Source organism: Diadema antillarum, unplaced genomic scaffold (assembly GCF_040938485.1).
Source record: "Diadema antillarum isolate AM-2024a unplaced genomic scaffold, OU_Dant_1.0 scf00000131, whole genome shotgun sequence".
Taxonomy (NCBI): Eukaryota; Metazoa; Echinodermata; class Echinoidea; order Diadematoida; family Diadematidae; genus Diadema; species Diadema antillarum.
In genome coordinates this window covers 1951482-1967650 of record NW_027271020.1, presented here as the reverse complement: position 1 = coordinate 1967650, position 16169 = coordinate 1951482, and the positions used below count along the sequence as shown (strand labels likewise).

At 39.3% G+C, this 16169-nt stretch overlaps 1 protein-coding gene across 2 annotated transcripts in view; it reads left to right on the top strand.

Moving 5' to 3' along the window:
- Positions 1-16169, top strand: part of LOC139720680 (uncharacterized) — a 104351-nt gene that overhangs the window by 50663 nt on the left and 37519 nt on the right. For both annotated transcript variants that reach the window (XM_071632036.1, XM_071632037.1), the window contains exon 2: positions 10070-10132. In XM_071632036.1, the coding sequence (XP_071488137.1) occupies positions 10070-10132 (63 nt within the window). The remainder of the gene's footprint in view (positions 1-10069; positions 10133-16169) is intronic.

Here is a 16169-nt window from a genome sequence, read left to right as displayed (position 1 = left end):
CCATAATAGTGCAAGTGTACCCAAGTACTAGATTTGTGAATGAAACATTATTTTCCCTCTGGGTGTGGTAATGGTATAAAGGTAGAATAAAAAACTTGACCCTTTATACTCTGCAGAGACTCCAACTCTCCCACTCTTGACGGGAGATCTCCCCTCCCCCCTCTCCCCCCCCCCCCCCCCCTCGAGCCTATCTTTGCAAAATCTCCTGTTCTCCCGCTTGAGATTTAATTTCTCCCGCTTGAAATGAGTTTTTACTTAGTGTCATTGTAAGTAGAAAAATAAGCCTTAGAGAGCACAAGATAACATCTAGAACCCTAGAGTTGGACCCCAGCAGCAAGGAACTTCGCGCACATCAAGTTGGAGTCTCCTGTTTGCTAGGGGTTTCAGGCGGGAGAATCTCCAGATCATAAGGTGCTTGGGGTTGGAGTCTCTGACTCTGTCATTGGACACACCCATGTTGTGATGACACATGAACAGGAGAGGGTCTAGTCCGAAATGTTTGTTCAGAGAATGTCTATATAGTCCTATGCAAGGCTGCACACTGACACTGGTCTGACGGTCCAGGACCAGTAAAAATCGCTGTCGGACCAGTAACTTTTTCAGGTATCTACTAGTAAAAAATTGGAAAACCCCCCCCCAAAACTGGGTACCTACTGGTCCAACAGACAGGTCAGACCAGTAGAAAAAATGGGTTAGTGTTCAGCCCAGCCCATGTAGGCCCTATTTCTTTTCTACCAAACATTCCCCCATCAAATGCTGTCCCTTCTTTACAGTTCATTGTAGATTCAGTAAATGAAGAAATATTGGTAGTAAGTATTAGACAGTCAGTGAAGTTTGAGGAAAATCAGAAATCCAGTCATTTTTTTTTTCTTCAGCTTCATGACTTGTATTTTTTCTGAAGGTAAAAGTTACACTAGATGGTACCACATATATTCTCAAACAAGATTAGAACTTTATTTGAGAACATTTACGGTAGGTTTTGTGGTGTGCTACCCACCTATGACACTTGTTTGAACTTTGATCACACATTTCTGTTATATTAGATTCTTTGAATATTTGAGGGATTATACAAAAAAAAAGAAAAGAAATCAAATACTTCAAGTGTCATGTGTAGTGCATGGCGCCTCTAAAGACTTAACTACAAAAGACGTATAAAAAATGATCCAGCCATTTCTTATCCTCATCATTCTGATTCTTTAAGCGTTTGTCTGGACTGGCATCTCCTGAAAGCAAGTATTAGAAACTCATGGTATCCTTTCATATTTTCTTTGTAGTTAAGTTGCTATTGTTATGATAATGATCTGAGATCTCATGTTTGATATTTCTGCTACATTTACATTATTATTTCAAAAAGCAGCCATGTCTCATGTTGTGGCAAGGAGTGTGGACTTTAGTGCTTTTAAAGTGAACATGAGAAATTACCTGGATCCAATTGCAAATTGTTTTGATGCAAAGGCAATTTTGAACACATTCTGCATCTTTCCTGAGTCATACAGTGGAACCTGGTTAAAAGAGGTCAGGTGTGATAAAACCCTGTCATAAAAATGTGCTTTTGCAGCTCCTAAATAAATTTACCTTTGTTTTTGTACCCTGGTTATAGTGAGAAATCTGATATAACACTTGGGTAAATTGTTGTGGTTCTTAGGCCCTTGTTATAACAAGTTTCCCTTTATATGCCACATAGAAGGCCTATGTACATTGTACATGTATAGTAGGTCTCATACCCGTGCATTATTTTGTAGAGATGTCTCAATAGAATTTGGGAAAAAAAATCTGCAGAGTTCATATTTGCAGAGCTTTGAACAGTGTGTTTCGTGTTTTGTACACTAGAAAACCAACTTGTTTTGCTCAATCCTAAACATATTGCAAGCTTCAGGTTTTCTGCATAATTTGCATTCAGAGGTCCCCAGAAATAGACTAGTTTTACCACTCAAACAGTCTGTAAAGTGCACATTATTTGAATCTATGTGGGAAAAGAAAAACAGTCCCTCAAAATTTGAAAGAAAGTATTATGTTCAGCCCCCAAACAAGTTGGGGGTTGATATGAAAGGAGTTCCACTTCATCAACACAGCTTTGCCTAGTTCTTACCAAGTGTTGTTCCTTATTCTGAAGGTTCGTTGATCCACTAATGAAATAAGGTTCGTCATTCCAAAGGTTTGTTTTTCCAAAACACACAAATTTGCTATACTTATGGGTTCATCAATCCGGAAATTACCTATCTATGGTTCATTAATCCGAACATTTGTGGCATTATTCCTAAGGTTCATCAACCCGAAAATGAAATAAGGTATGCTGTTCCGAAGGTTCAGTATAACCCGAAAATGATATAAGAAAATGTAAAGATGATACGCACTAGGAAATCCTCAGGATTAAAGTGTAAGTCTTATTTCATTTTTGCATTGAAGAACTTTCTTGAACCTTTGTTCATTTTTGGAATTTTGATACACTCCTTTAGAAATAATGAACCTTGTTTCACTTCTACATGAACGAACCTTAGGAATAACAAACATTATTTGATGTTTGGATGAAAAAACCATCGGAATGACGAACTATTACAGTACCTTTTAATAACTAGCATGGATTTATTTTCTGTCATATGTAATAGAATATATTTAGCATCTTTTATATACAGCAAAGAGAAAGGGGTGGGAAAGGTCAGTTATATTCACAGGTGGTAATAGAACAAATGATGTCACTGAGTGTGAAATACTAGATATTAGTCACCGTGGCATTGTATGAATTCCTCCCAAACTCTGCTTGATTAGGCACTTGCATTGTTTTCCCTGCGGCGGCGATGACATTGCGATGAACTGTTTACAGTGTCAATATACACAGGAATTTGTCTTTGCCCTGTGCTTCTATGTTATCAGGCAAAGTCCACCTCCCTTTTCCCTCTTTTGTCATTCTAGTTTGTTTTTTTTCTTTCTTTTGATGCAACTTTATTACCAATTGTCCAACAGGTGACCCAGGAACAAAATAATTATTACAACGCCATGTATTGTTTGTGCATTGGCCTCTTTGCTGCGTTGGCCAGCATTCAATGTATTTCTCTGAGCGCCTAGACCAAAATGCAAATCATGCATCCTCAAAGTTGATGTCGTTTGGAAATTTGGATTCCCGCCCCCGTTTTACACCCACACTCACACATACAAACAGACACACTAGAGTGTTCAAATCTTTTGTTTTAATAGGCTTCATCATAAAAGGCAAGACGATAATTCATATGTGAAGTCACACCTGGATAAAAGCAGCCATTCAAGTGAAATAAAAGATATGGACCACATTTGTCGGACAGGTGGTTACTATGCATTGGTTGTCAATCAATTTGATACATATGTATCATGCAATAGATGTGGTACATGTCACCAATGAACGACAATATTGTTTTAATAGTTACACTGTCAGTGGACAATGTTTCTCCCTATATAAGAAATATTATGCTTGTTTGTTTGTGTGTTTTTGCACACAGGGAATCACAAGTTGATATGACTCACACACGCCACATGATAGTTTGTAGACTGTTTGGTCTGTGAGATTCAGGAACTTTGGAAGAAAGAATAAGAACTACGTTGTATGCTGACAGGAAGGGTTTATTCAAGGTAGAGTAACACCCCCCCCCCCCAAAAAAAAAATAAATAAATAAATGAATAAATAAATAAATAAATAAATAAATAAATAAATAAATAAATAAATAAATAAATAAATAAATAAATAAATAAATAAATAAATAAATGAGTAAATAAGTAAATCATTCATTCATCTGCACGCAAAGAAAGCACCTGACTTCTCTGAACAGGGCATGCATAAACAACAACTACTTGTACCTTTGCACTCTCCCCCCTCTGAAACTTAGTGTGACATATTACATCATGGGAATTAAACGAAAAAAGGAAGTTGTCTTCGCATGCCGTTCACACACATTAGGGCACTAGCTTCATGAGGCAAATTAGCTTGAGATTGAAAAACAAACAAACAAATTTGTTTATCTAGATGTAGGCCTACATATTTTTGAGTGATGATAATCAGTTGGGTTTTTTTGTGTGTGTGTGTGTGTGTTTTTAGTATCCATGCACAAGAAATATTTGTTATTTGGCAATGACTGGCATAAAACAGTTTATGCTAACTGTTGATTTAGGGTATGTCTGAATGGGCCTGTAACATGTAGTACAAAGTCATTTCAGGAACAGGGGCTCTGTAATGACGGTTGTGACAGCTTTTAATTGTATTCAAATTCAATTTCTGTTGGTAGCTAGGGGATGTTCAAGGGAGAGATGTATCAATTTATTGGCAGAGTAAAGCAAAAGCAGTTTGGCCATTGGTAAGCAAGGAAATATAGGGCTTGATTTTAGTAGGAAGATGGAGAGAGAGAGAGAGATGGCTATTGGTGAAAAAAGAATCTTCCAAAAGCCTTCAAGGCAATGGACAAGTATGAAGTCAATGACATTGCATAACCACATTTCAACCAAGACAGCTATAATTGGCTGTGCTCATGACAGGGGCACATTGATTCAGCCAGGTATTTGAGCAGTCATAAAAAGACGACTTGTGCTTTCCTTTCACCCACTGCTTTGAACCTCCCAAGTTGAGGCAGTTCCACATCATGGGCATACCATATCATGGACATACGTGTATATTCTCCCATTACAATTCCCGTGGACTAGACATGAGAATTGTGAGTAAACATACGCACTTGTGCGTGTATACTAGTAGTACTTGTGTATGATGCTCAGCAGCATGTTGATTTCTATGTAGTGAATCAATGAAAGAATTCAAGTATGATTGTGGAACATATTTGAATTGAATTTCTTTTCTTCTCTTCTGCATTTTGCTTCCCCTGGGAACATTGTTTGAAACACACATTGCCCAGTGCCAGAGAGTTCCATTGTGAGCCAGAGCCCTCCACATATTTGTGGTGACTTTTCAGCTGGGTGATTTTGGGAGCAGGTTGACTCACATTTTGACTTCGGACTGAAAAAAAAAAGAAGGAGAAGAAGAAGAGGGAATTACATTCTTTCCCTTCTTTTTCGAGGAAAAGGGACATTGCTCTCCGGGTAGTGGAAAAAAAGAGAGAGAAAAGAATTCAGTGCTCGAGTAACTGCCCATGTAGGCCTACATCTTCTGCCATAGATGACTGGATAAGTATAGGCCTACATTGAAGGTTGATTGACATCTTGGAGAGAAGCAAAGTACCATTCCCTCAGAATGTCAAGATACTTGGAAATTTCTCAGGTTTTCTCAAAGTCTGTTTCATTTCAGGTGTGAGAAGAGTCACATTTGTTTGATTTGTCACTTTTAACCATGTGCAAAATTTTCAGAAAGTCTTGATTCCCAAAAGATGAAAATCGCTAAAATGTGTTGGCCTAATTGGCATAGGACCTATAGAGTAACCCTTTTCATACAAGATTCTGAAATCAATGCCCACCTTTGCACAGAGCTTTCCAAGTTCCTGTAGATAATACAATGCTGCACACTGGTACTGGTCCGACGGTCCAGGACCAGTAAAAATCACTGTCCGACCAGTAAATTTTTAATAGTGAAATGTACAAGGAAAAAAAAAATGGAAAAACTGCATACCTACAGTGCACTGGTCCGACAGACAGAAAAAAAAAAAAATGGGTTTGTGTGCAGCCCTTGATAATGGCTTGTGTCTTTCCTAAAAAGAATCTTTATACCAGTATCGGTGAAAATATAGAAAACATGAATAAGAATAAAACATAGAGAAATGAATGAAGTGGCTCTAAAATTAAAGTAGTGATGTATCATATTACATGCTGACCGTGCTGGTTCACCACGCTTTTGAAGGGGAAGTTTACTAGGCCTGCTGTAAAGGCACAGAGACCTTTATACTTTTGAAATCAAGATTTTCCAGCTTGGTGACATTGTTCAGAATGGGTAGTGGACATGTAAAAAGATATCTGTACAGTCTCTATCTGTCTGTAGTTTGCCATTGCAGTATGAGCTCATACATGTATAAGTCCCTTGGATCATGATGGATAGTTTTTCCATGAAAAAAAAAAAATAATCACATCATGGATGGTATTGATTTGCAGATGAAAGATTACAGTTTTGACATATATGTTTGATAGATCATGCTATTTAACCCTTGCTGTGCCATGAACTCAGATAGCGTGTGGGATATTTTGTGCCAACTGGCACTCAAAACACAGGAGTTAAATACTGTGCAGTAGATGCATTGCCAGGTTCTACAAAGTACCAGGTACAGATGCTTGTGAAACATTGAAGAAGGGGTGTGTGAGAGCAGATTCCATAGAGCAATGGGTTAATTATAGATTTTGTGTATTATGCTGTCTGGCTTGATATTTGGCAGCCATCTTTGCTGCCCCGTGTACCTCATCATTACACAGCGAGTCAGGGCTGTGAATTATTCTAGGCAGGCATCCAACTCTGTGGGCCAAATGCCAAAACAAACCAGAGTTTTGAATAAACGAACTTATTTTCATTATCTTTATTTTTTCTCGCTGATTATTCCCATGCATCTTGCCTGTACTGAGAATAGACCCCATACATTGTATATCGTGAGTTGGGAAACTTCATTCAGAAATTCATCAACTAGAGCCAAGTTTGTCCTTGTATTTTAATGTATTTTTCTGACATTTTCTGTCACAGAATATTTTTTTTCTGCCTGCCCCCTTTTTTTGTGTGTGTCATCTCTTCTATGCCGTGGTTCCCACTCATTCTGTACTGTCATCCTACAATCATATCTGTTTTACCACAATCAAGTTTTGTTCATTTTGGTATAAGATCATCATGTCCCTGGAAGAACGCTGTGAACGTGCACAATACGAGGAAGATGTGCCAGGAAGAACGACGCAAACGCACTTGAGGGGCATGCTATATCCACGAGCCTCACCAGCATTCCGGGCACACCTTCCTTGAATCGTGTGCGTGCATGTCATTATTCAGGGCTTATGACGAAATGTCTTTTATTTTTGTTTTTCCAGGATCCTTGGTATATGAAAATATTTACATATTTTGCATACAATCCCCGATTTTTATGCTAGAATGTTATTAGCTCTGCTACAGTAGAAACTATACGCGATTCATATGAAAATTTCCTTGAAATCAAGAGATTATTATTAAAGCAGAGAGATGAAGATGTGCTATGAAAGCATTCAATCAAATGTCTCCCTCTGTATAAAAAAAAAAAATGTGTTTGTAAGATTGCAAGTGCTGATCTGTATTTTGACAAACACGTCAGAAAAAGAAACCAGTGGGAATTGAACCTGTCATACTGCTGTCCGAGCAGCGACGTTACCACCAGGCTATCCCTAGTTGGGCACGATTCACATTTAAATCTCACATACAGGTATGCTTCCCTGTGTAATTTGAATTACCTCCCTAGATACAAGTGTCCCATGGAATTTCGCAATGTATTTTTTGGTGGATTTGCCTTCGCATTACAAAATACGTCTCAAAATGCCACGATATTTCGTGCTGTACTGTAAGTGTGCATGGCCTTCATGTATGCTGCCATCGCATATGTTATCTATGGCAACTTCAAAGTTTAGGCTACCTGAGGCCTGCCCGACTTGGAAAACATCATGGACAAAGACAATATTGAGCTGTAGACTTCTTTATCTTGAAGGAAGCAATTGTAATGAATACTCAGCACCCCAGGCACTCCGTCCAAAATCATCCAGAGATGAAAGCAGTAATCAGCTTGTCAGCTAAAACTGAACCAGAGTTGTCCAACAATTATACCATTTTTTTTTAAATGCTCAAAATTGTGTGCAGTTGACATAGAAAACAAGTCTGTCGTCAGAGATTTTGACTGGAGGGGGGGGGGGGGGGGGGGGGGGGGTCTGTCGGGCGTTTTATGAGCCAGAGTTGGGTCAGCTGCCATTTTAAACTTGGCATGAAGAAATGGAAAATCTGGGCAGCCCTTTTTCTCCCTTGGCCCGATCCCTTGCAGCCAGCTGGCTCGACTGAGCACTCGAAATGTCGCCAAGAACACGGGATGTTCCAAATCTGAAACTGCGGGGCTGTTATCTCGGAGCTCCAGTGCGCAGAGATGTCGTCATGCGGCGGTGCTGCGGTTGTAATTTTCTCTGAGGGGGGTTTTCCATAAATTGTCTTGTGTGTCCTAGTCTGGGCTGCAGACCAGGTTGTTTCCCTCAGGTTCCTTGAAAAAAAAAGAATGAAAGAGAGAAAAGAGTCACTTACATGTATTATCTTTGTCTGTCTGTCTGTCTGTCTCTGTCTCTCCTTCTCGCACTTTTTCTTGCTCATGTTTGATGAGATGGGGGGGGGGGGCATTTCATGAAATGAAAACATTTAAGAGAAATTACAATAGAGGCTTTGATATTCCTGACAAGCTGCATAAATTAAAGATTGTTTTTCATAGTGTGAAAGTGCCACTTCTAAGGCTGGGAAAGCAGGCTATCATATTTGTCATCACACCTCTTAAATTAACGATGACAACAACAACAACAATGACAACAGCAGCAGCAGCAACAACGACAACAACAACATATAGTTTACATCGTATGTCTGCTTTCTAAATTCTATCTGACAAAGCTTCCTTCTTTTCTGCCCCCCCCCCCCCCCCCCCCCCCCATCACTCCAGACTGGTAAAAGCAAAAAAAAAAAATGTACTGAAAATCCTTGGCTCTGATGTTTTGTTTTTTTCAAAGTCTAACCCAATCCTATTCTTTGTATCTTTTTAAACAATCATCCATGAGGGCTGTGACAGAGGAAGAAGAGAGAGACTTGCCTTGAAGCTGTGCTAGCGCTGCAATTTCTGCTCAGCCAGACATTGACCTCATGACCCCGTCAAAGTTCACATCGAGGTCATGTGCATTCTTGTGTGCCCAGTAACTCCCCGTGTTGACTGTCAAGTGTCACTGATGTGAGAGATCCCTCTCCCTCCCGAAAAATTCCAGCATTCTGGTAGGACCGAAGAGGGACAGAGAATCAGACCCTCAAGATTTCAAAAGAATCCCCCCACGAAACAAACACTCTGTCCATGGCATTCCGACTATGCCTCTGCTATGCTGTGTGCAAGTTTTTTTTTTTTCTTTCTTCTTCTTCTTCTTCTAGTGATCTTCTTCTTCTATTTTGGAGGGTGGGCCAATAATCTGTTTTTATTTGTCTGAGGGTTGTGTTGTCGCAAGGCCTAAAGAGGAAAACCCAGAGCCATCCTCCCTGCATTTATCTCCTTTGAATCGGCTGCCAAAGAAAGCACTGATGAAAAACAGGGCAACTTTGCGATTTTGTCAGGTTGCATTTGGGCCTCGTTCACATACCCCCATTATTACAAGTTTTAAAAACAAAGAAGATTTTTGCAACATGACACAAATAGGGCCAATTCTTAGGAATGTATGAATATGAAAGAAACAAATTCACCATTAAGATGTGCATCACAATGCAAAAATTGGTCTGTCTTGATATTGAATAGAAAACCCTAACAATAATTTGCCTCATACAGTGAATGTGAATAAGGATGCAAAAGAAATATGTGGGCCTATAAAATTTTTATAATTTGATTCTTTTTGTGTATTCCAATAATGCAAATTGCTGCCACATGATGTCAGAGGTGATGCTACTGTAGGTCCTTCTCTGGTCTTTATTACTTTAGGTGTGTACAGTTTGGAGATTTAAAATGTTGCATTTAATACAGCTGACTGATTATTATTATTTTTTTTTTTGCCATGTGTGAATGAGTGCAGATAAAACCTTTTTTTTTTGTGGGGGGGGGGGGGTTGATCCAAGTTAGTAAATTCTACTAAAATATATTAAAGTACTAAATTATAAGCACTGTAGTATTAAGTTGGAACACTGTGGTGTAGGCCTAGTGGATATTGTTATGGAATTGTAAGCAAAAGGTCTGGGGTTCAAATCCCGGCAGATGTGATTATCCTTGCACGAGATGTTTTGCCCACAATGTCTCTCTTGAGCTAGGTATGGGTAATAAATTCTGGGGCTTTAGTATACTAATGACAGGGCCCTCTTGTAGAACAGTGTAAGCATTGAAGAGGCCAGCCTGGATGAATTAGACACTTATAATTTATTTGCTATTATTTCATTCATTTTTCTTTTGCATTCCAGAGTCTGAAGATCCCCCAACAGGTGCTCACACGCATGATGGAAATTTAGACAGATCTGTGAAAGGTGAGTATCTTTCAAGAGTAAAATATGTCAATGACATGCTTCAGGTTTATGCAAAGAGAGAGCAAGAGAGAGAGATAAAGAGAAAAGGAAACTTGTTATTCAGGTCAATATACACGCAAACATTATTTGTTTGATAACATAAGATTATATGGGTTTTTTTTGTGGGGGGGGGGGGGGGGGGGTTTGTTGCAGAACAACTTTGATACAATATGGGGAAAATTTGATCAAGTCTGAGGTCAAAAGCAAATCCTGAACTTGCAGTAAATGCACTTTGCTGAGACACTGTATATGAAAAGTAATACATCTGTTGATGTAGCATTGAGTTATGATATAGTAAGGTGCTGTACTGGTAGTGGTACAGCATGTAGGTTAGGTCAAAACTTGCTGGTCAGAGGTCAAAATTTGCAGGTCAAGGGTCAAAGACACAAATTGAATTCTTCACATTTTGTTCCCATCTAACTAACCCAAGAAATGGTAGCAACCATTGTTTTGGTATGTGTGCTTCAGATGTAGTGTGAAAGGGCAATGACCCTTTCTTGAGTCTTGTTGAAGTCATGAGAAGCTCAAAGGTCAATGTCAAAAGACTTGACCTGTGTGTCAGAAATCTTCACCATCAACAAAAACTACCCACAGAACTTGCAAAACTTAAACAGCAAACTAAAGTCCATCTCGAAAGTGCAGTCTGTCTGACGTCTTCGTTTTTGAAGTAGCCACTCACCTCTCACCTGTAAAAATCCAGATATAATGATCTAGATATCCCAAAGCAACCAATCTTTGTTGATAAAAGAATGGTGAAGAAGGGAGAAAAACAGGGTAAATGAGAAAATTATAGGTTTTTGTTTAATATTGATGTGACTGGGACTTCAGAGGTTGTCCAAGTAGTGTGCTGTGGTTCTAGTGCTAGCACAAGGTGCTTCCCCGCTTTCACAAATTAAAGGGACTGTACAGTACTGGTTGAGGTGGGGATTCAGGTTTATAACATTCCAAAGTGAGATAATGAGAAACTTCTTATGAAATATGAAAGAACATATAATTTTAAGAAGGATTCAACGTTTATTTGATGAAAATTGGTTTTCAAATAGCCGAGATATCAAAAAAAGTGATGGTAATAAAAGGCGACAGGCCACGCCTTTTATTAGGATCTCTTTGCTTCACCTTGTTTGAATGTCTCAGCCATTCCGAAACCGATTTTCATCAAATAAACTTTTGATACCCCTTAGAATTGCATGCTCTTTGACATCTCATAGAGTGGTTTCTGAATATCTCGCAAAATGTCAAAGGCTAAATCCTCACCTCGACTAGAATTTTACAGTCCCTTTAAAGCATAGATTTCTATGAATGAGAGAGCGAGAGAGAGAGAGAGAGAGGAAAGAGAAAGAGGGGGAAGGGAGGAGGAGGAGGAGGAGGGAGAGGAGGAAGGGGGGGGGGGGGGAGGAGAGGACAGTTCCCATGGGAGGCATACACCTGGGGAGTGTGGGAGACCGCACTGCAGGGAGGCAGGAAAGCTTGGGGTCAAGAGGAAGTCCTCAACGAGTTTGTGCCTCTATTGGCGGAGATTAGCACATTGTTAAAAAATCATAGAAACACAATGATAAAATGGTAAATCTGATGAAAATCTAGTCTACCTACTGGGGAGTTACCACAACTGTCCGGTCATTATTCCGGCCTTAATATTTCTCTGTTCGTCTGGCCTTTTCTGAAATGTGTGAAAGTGTTGATAGGAGCATGCCAGTACCTACCACATACTCATTATCAGTGTGGGTAGTTTTTAAGGTGTACTGTCTTAAAAAAAGAGATTTACATTTTGATTTATAGCCCTCATATCTGAAAGAGAAGGTCTTGAGGTTGGAGAATTTAAGGACAGATTTCTGTGAGTTTCTTCAACAAAAAAGTTTTGATTCCAAAGCTATGTCGCATTCGTGTGACTTTTGGTAGAAGAGAGAATAATAATAATAATGATGATGATGATGATGATGATGATGATGATGATGATAATAATAATAATGATAATAATGATAATAATAATAATAATAATAATAATAATAATAATAATAATAATAATTGACAGTTCTTATATAGCGCATAACACAAAGTGATAATGTCCCTATGCACTCAAAAAATGAAAAGATTATACAAAAACATAAAATCCAATTACAGTGATGGTACCAAGTTTCATGTTTGCTTACATTGTAAACAAATGCGTTTTCAAAGCAGACTTGAATCTATTTATATCAGTGATTTGTCTTAATTTCCGAGGTAAATTATCCCATAAGGTAGGGGCATTGAAAGCAAATGTTCGTTCTCCGTAAAATTTGGTTCTTCTGTTCGGAATAACAAATAAATCTTTACTTTTTGAATGGGGGTTCCTCTCTGGTGTGTAGATTTGAAGTACAGTTGTAGCTCCATTAAATAATGTGGAGTAAACTTATAAAAACATTCAAATGCTAATAACAATATCTTAAACTGAATCCGCTTTTTCACTGGAAGCCAGTGTAAGCTTCTTAAAACTGGTGAAATTTGTTCATGTTTCTTGATTTTGGATACTACTCGTGCAGCAGAGTTTTGGATTGATTGTAATCTCTTTATCTGTTTGACCAGCAGTCCATAAAGCAATCCATTACAAAAATCAAGATGGCACATGACAAAAGCATGAACTAATTGTTCTGCAGTGTGTTTGTCAATAAACTCTCAAATTTTCCCAATTTTGTAAAGTGCGAATGAAGCAGAGTGACATTTTTGTGACACAAAATTTTCCGTGAGCAATTTATCATCCAAGATTACACCTAAATTTCTGCAAGTGTGCAATGTGCTGCATGGATTGTAGTACCACCAAAATCAAGAGACTGCTGATTCTACTGCCCGAAAACGCGAAGAGATATTATGGCGAAATTCTGTTTTGGCACTGTTCAACTTCAGCGCATTGAGTATCGACCGTTCCTTTAATTATCACTCTGATACAGGATACAATCTGCAGGATTACATTCTCAACTTCAGATTTGTTAAAAGCTAAATACAGCTGGGTAGAGAAAAGGTACACGTACAAACCATTGTATTCTAGAATTCTGAATGAATTACAATTTCGTCTTGTTAATAACCGACCCAGTGATCGCTTTACATTTTGTTCACTGCCCCCCCCCCCCCTTCATAATCTCATATTAAGATACAGTATAGACGTGTATGATAAAGTCCTGCACAGAATATACAGGATGAACCCGAATCTTAGTTATTCTCTTTCTCCCACCCCAATCTATATCTCTGTCTATCTAGGCTTATACACCTATCCCATAGATCTACATATATTTCTGTCTGCCACTATCTCACTTCCTTTCCCCGTTTGTGTAGGCATAGACCTATCTGTCTAGATACAACTTGGAGTTTATCGTAAACCCACCTTGTTTTTGTTCTCTGTCTCTCTCTCTCTAGCTATCAATATATCTCTATCTATCTATCTATCTGTCTATCCTATCTGTATATATATCTATTCCATATCTTTCTATCTATCTCTTTCTGCCTCTATCTCTCTTTTTTCCCCCTTTGTATTCTCTCCTACTATCCTTATCAGTAACTGTGCTCCATCTTTCCTTTCACCCTTCCCAGCCTCTGGTCTTCTTATAAATAAATCTGCTCATAGTATACCTTTGCCTACAGTGTATCACGTTTCTGGAATTCTAAATGCCTATCCTCTCAGTACGATCTACAGTTTACATCATATCTCGTGTTCGTTCAGTTAATAACCCATCTCTATCATGACATTGACATATTTATGCTTCAGTAACTGTTCAATCAATATATTCCACCATGCACACTTACACTTTGGAGAATATACACACCATTGCACACACACACACACACACACACATGTGCACACACACACTCACTCTCTCTCCCCCCACATTATGCAGAGTTACCAAGGAGAAACAAACTTGATCTTCTAATTGAATTGGGCTTACAAAAATGGTGGAAGACTTGGCATTGATGATAAATGCACAATTTCTGTCAGAGGAAATTTCGAGATAAACATCTCTCGCTCTCTCTACTCAATTCCTCCCCCTCTTTTTCTCTCTTCTATCTTTATCTGTGCATCGCCCTTTATCATTCAATCAATCAATCTATTTATCTCGTTCCCTTCTCCATCCATCTAGCTGGCTACTCATCGAATCTTAACGTAATTAGAAATCGGAGGTTAAAAGTAAAATAAAAGGTTGAGAGGGTTACCTCCTAATGATCTTAGACCATGATGACATTAAAAGGGGTTTCCTGTAGAGCTCTCTCTCTCCGTCTTTCTATCTCCCCTCTGTCTGTCTTTCTGTCTGTCTGTCCCACCTCTCTCTTTCCCGTTCTTTCTTTCTTTCTTTATTTCCTTTTTTTCTCTCTTTCACTACTAAAATATTCAGCCCTCAGAGAAATCTCCAGCAGTTTTTCTCAGTTTTGGAGGTCAGCCACTTTTGCCCTTCTGAAATAGATTGCGAGCTGATGAGTTATGTCAGCCCCCCTCCTTCCTCTTTCCCTCCTCCCTGCATCCTCCTCCCCTCTCCCGTAGCCCCCCCCCCCCATTCCCTCTGTAGCTGTACATCCAGCGAGCTACAGTAGGATATCGATTACTGTATACGCCATATATTTTGCGAGTCTAAATTTTTGCGAATCGGGTTAAATTCGTGATCGTGGAGTCCTGTACTGAATGGAACGCGTATGTCACATCCACATTGGGATCAGAGTCAATACTTTTGCATGTCTGTAATTTCGCGAAAATAAAAACCTCCCGAAATATTCGGCGTATACAGTATCCAGCCATCCAATATCCGGATTCCCTGTTACCCGGATGTTGACTGGCTGACATTTCTTTGTTGTTGTTTTCATGCAGTTTCAGTGCCAATCTCACTCAAAACAAACACGTTCACCGTTATCGTGCAAATACACGACGGGACATATTCCTATCATTGCAGTGGACTGTAACTTTTAAGTCTGTGAGACGATGTCAATAACTGGTGCTGCACTTGTCACTGGCACTGGAGTGCACAGCAGTGGTTACAGTACGATGCAGCGGCAGGATTTGATGAGTCGCAATATCGATTCCCTTGTCAGTCAATATCAATCAAACAAACAATACATTGGAAAGGATATTTCGTTTATTTCGGTGTCAAATTATGAAGTATGAAACATGACAATGCCAAGCAGATAGGGGGGCCTAATCATAGTATTAATGAATTGATAATAAGATGTGTATACCCCTAGCATGATATGCTAGAAAGTGCTGTATTTGAGCATATTATCTCTCTTACCCTGCCTGTCCTGACGTGGCCAGATAATCGAGGTCCTACTGTGTTACCATTGTGGCTAGTCAGTTCTTATTATTTGGTTGGTATGGAATTGTTGTCAGGTACAAGTGCGTCTCTGCTTCGGGACAAGCGCATGTTGAGGGTCCAATGAACAAGTTTGCAAGGTGCTAGGATGCCGCAAGCTCGGTAGTCCTGGGGTGCTTTTATCAACTCCCTTCTGGCGCCGAATTCAGGTTTCCAAACAACGTTCAGGGAGTTTGGGGCAGTTGATAAACGCAAAGCTATTTTGATTATGCAGTTTGAATTGCATTTCTGAAACACCGAAAAATGTGCGATTGCAAACGCATTTGAGGTAGAAATGAGTTTCCCTAGAGTTGAACACAAAGTTATTTTGAAACGAGTGTATAGCTCAGACTTGCCCATGCCAGCCACTGCAAACTACACATATCTGCTCCTTGGTTCAAACTGCGCAATGGACCTGTTTAGTGGCAACAGACTCACGACAGAGTTGATAAATGCAACAACTCGAGAAACACAATCAGAAAGGTGTGTGCAAACGCTTTTTGGTCGTGGGAAGTGAAACATGTTTCAAATATGGAAAAGTTGATAAATGCAGCCCTGGGCGACTACCGGTAGAAGTCACCGTCCAGAAAATGAAATTAACGGGCACTTGCCCAAGTCCTCCTCACTTGGGTAAGTAGGATAGCAGTCATTTGTATTATTGACCGATTCTGTGACGCGCTATGTGTATTTTTGGGCAG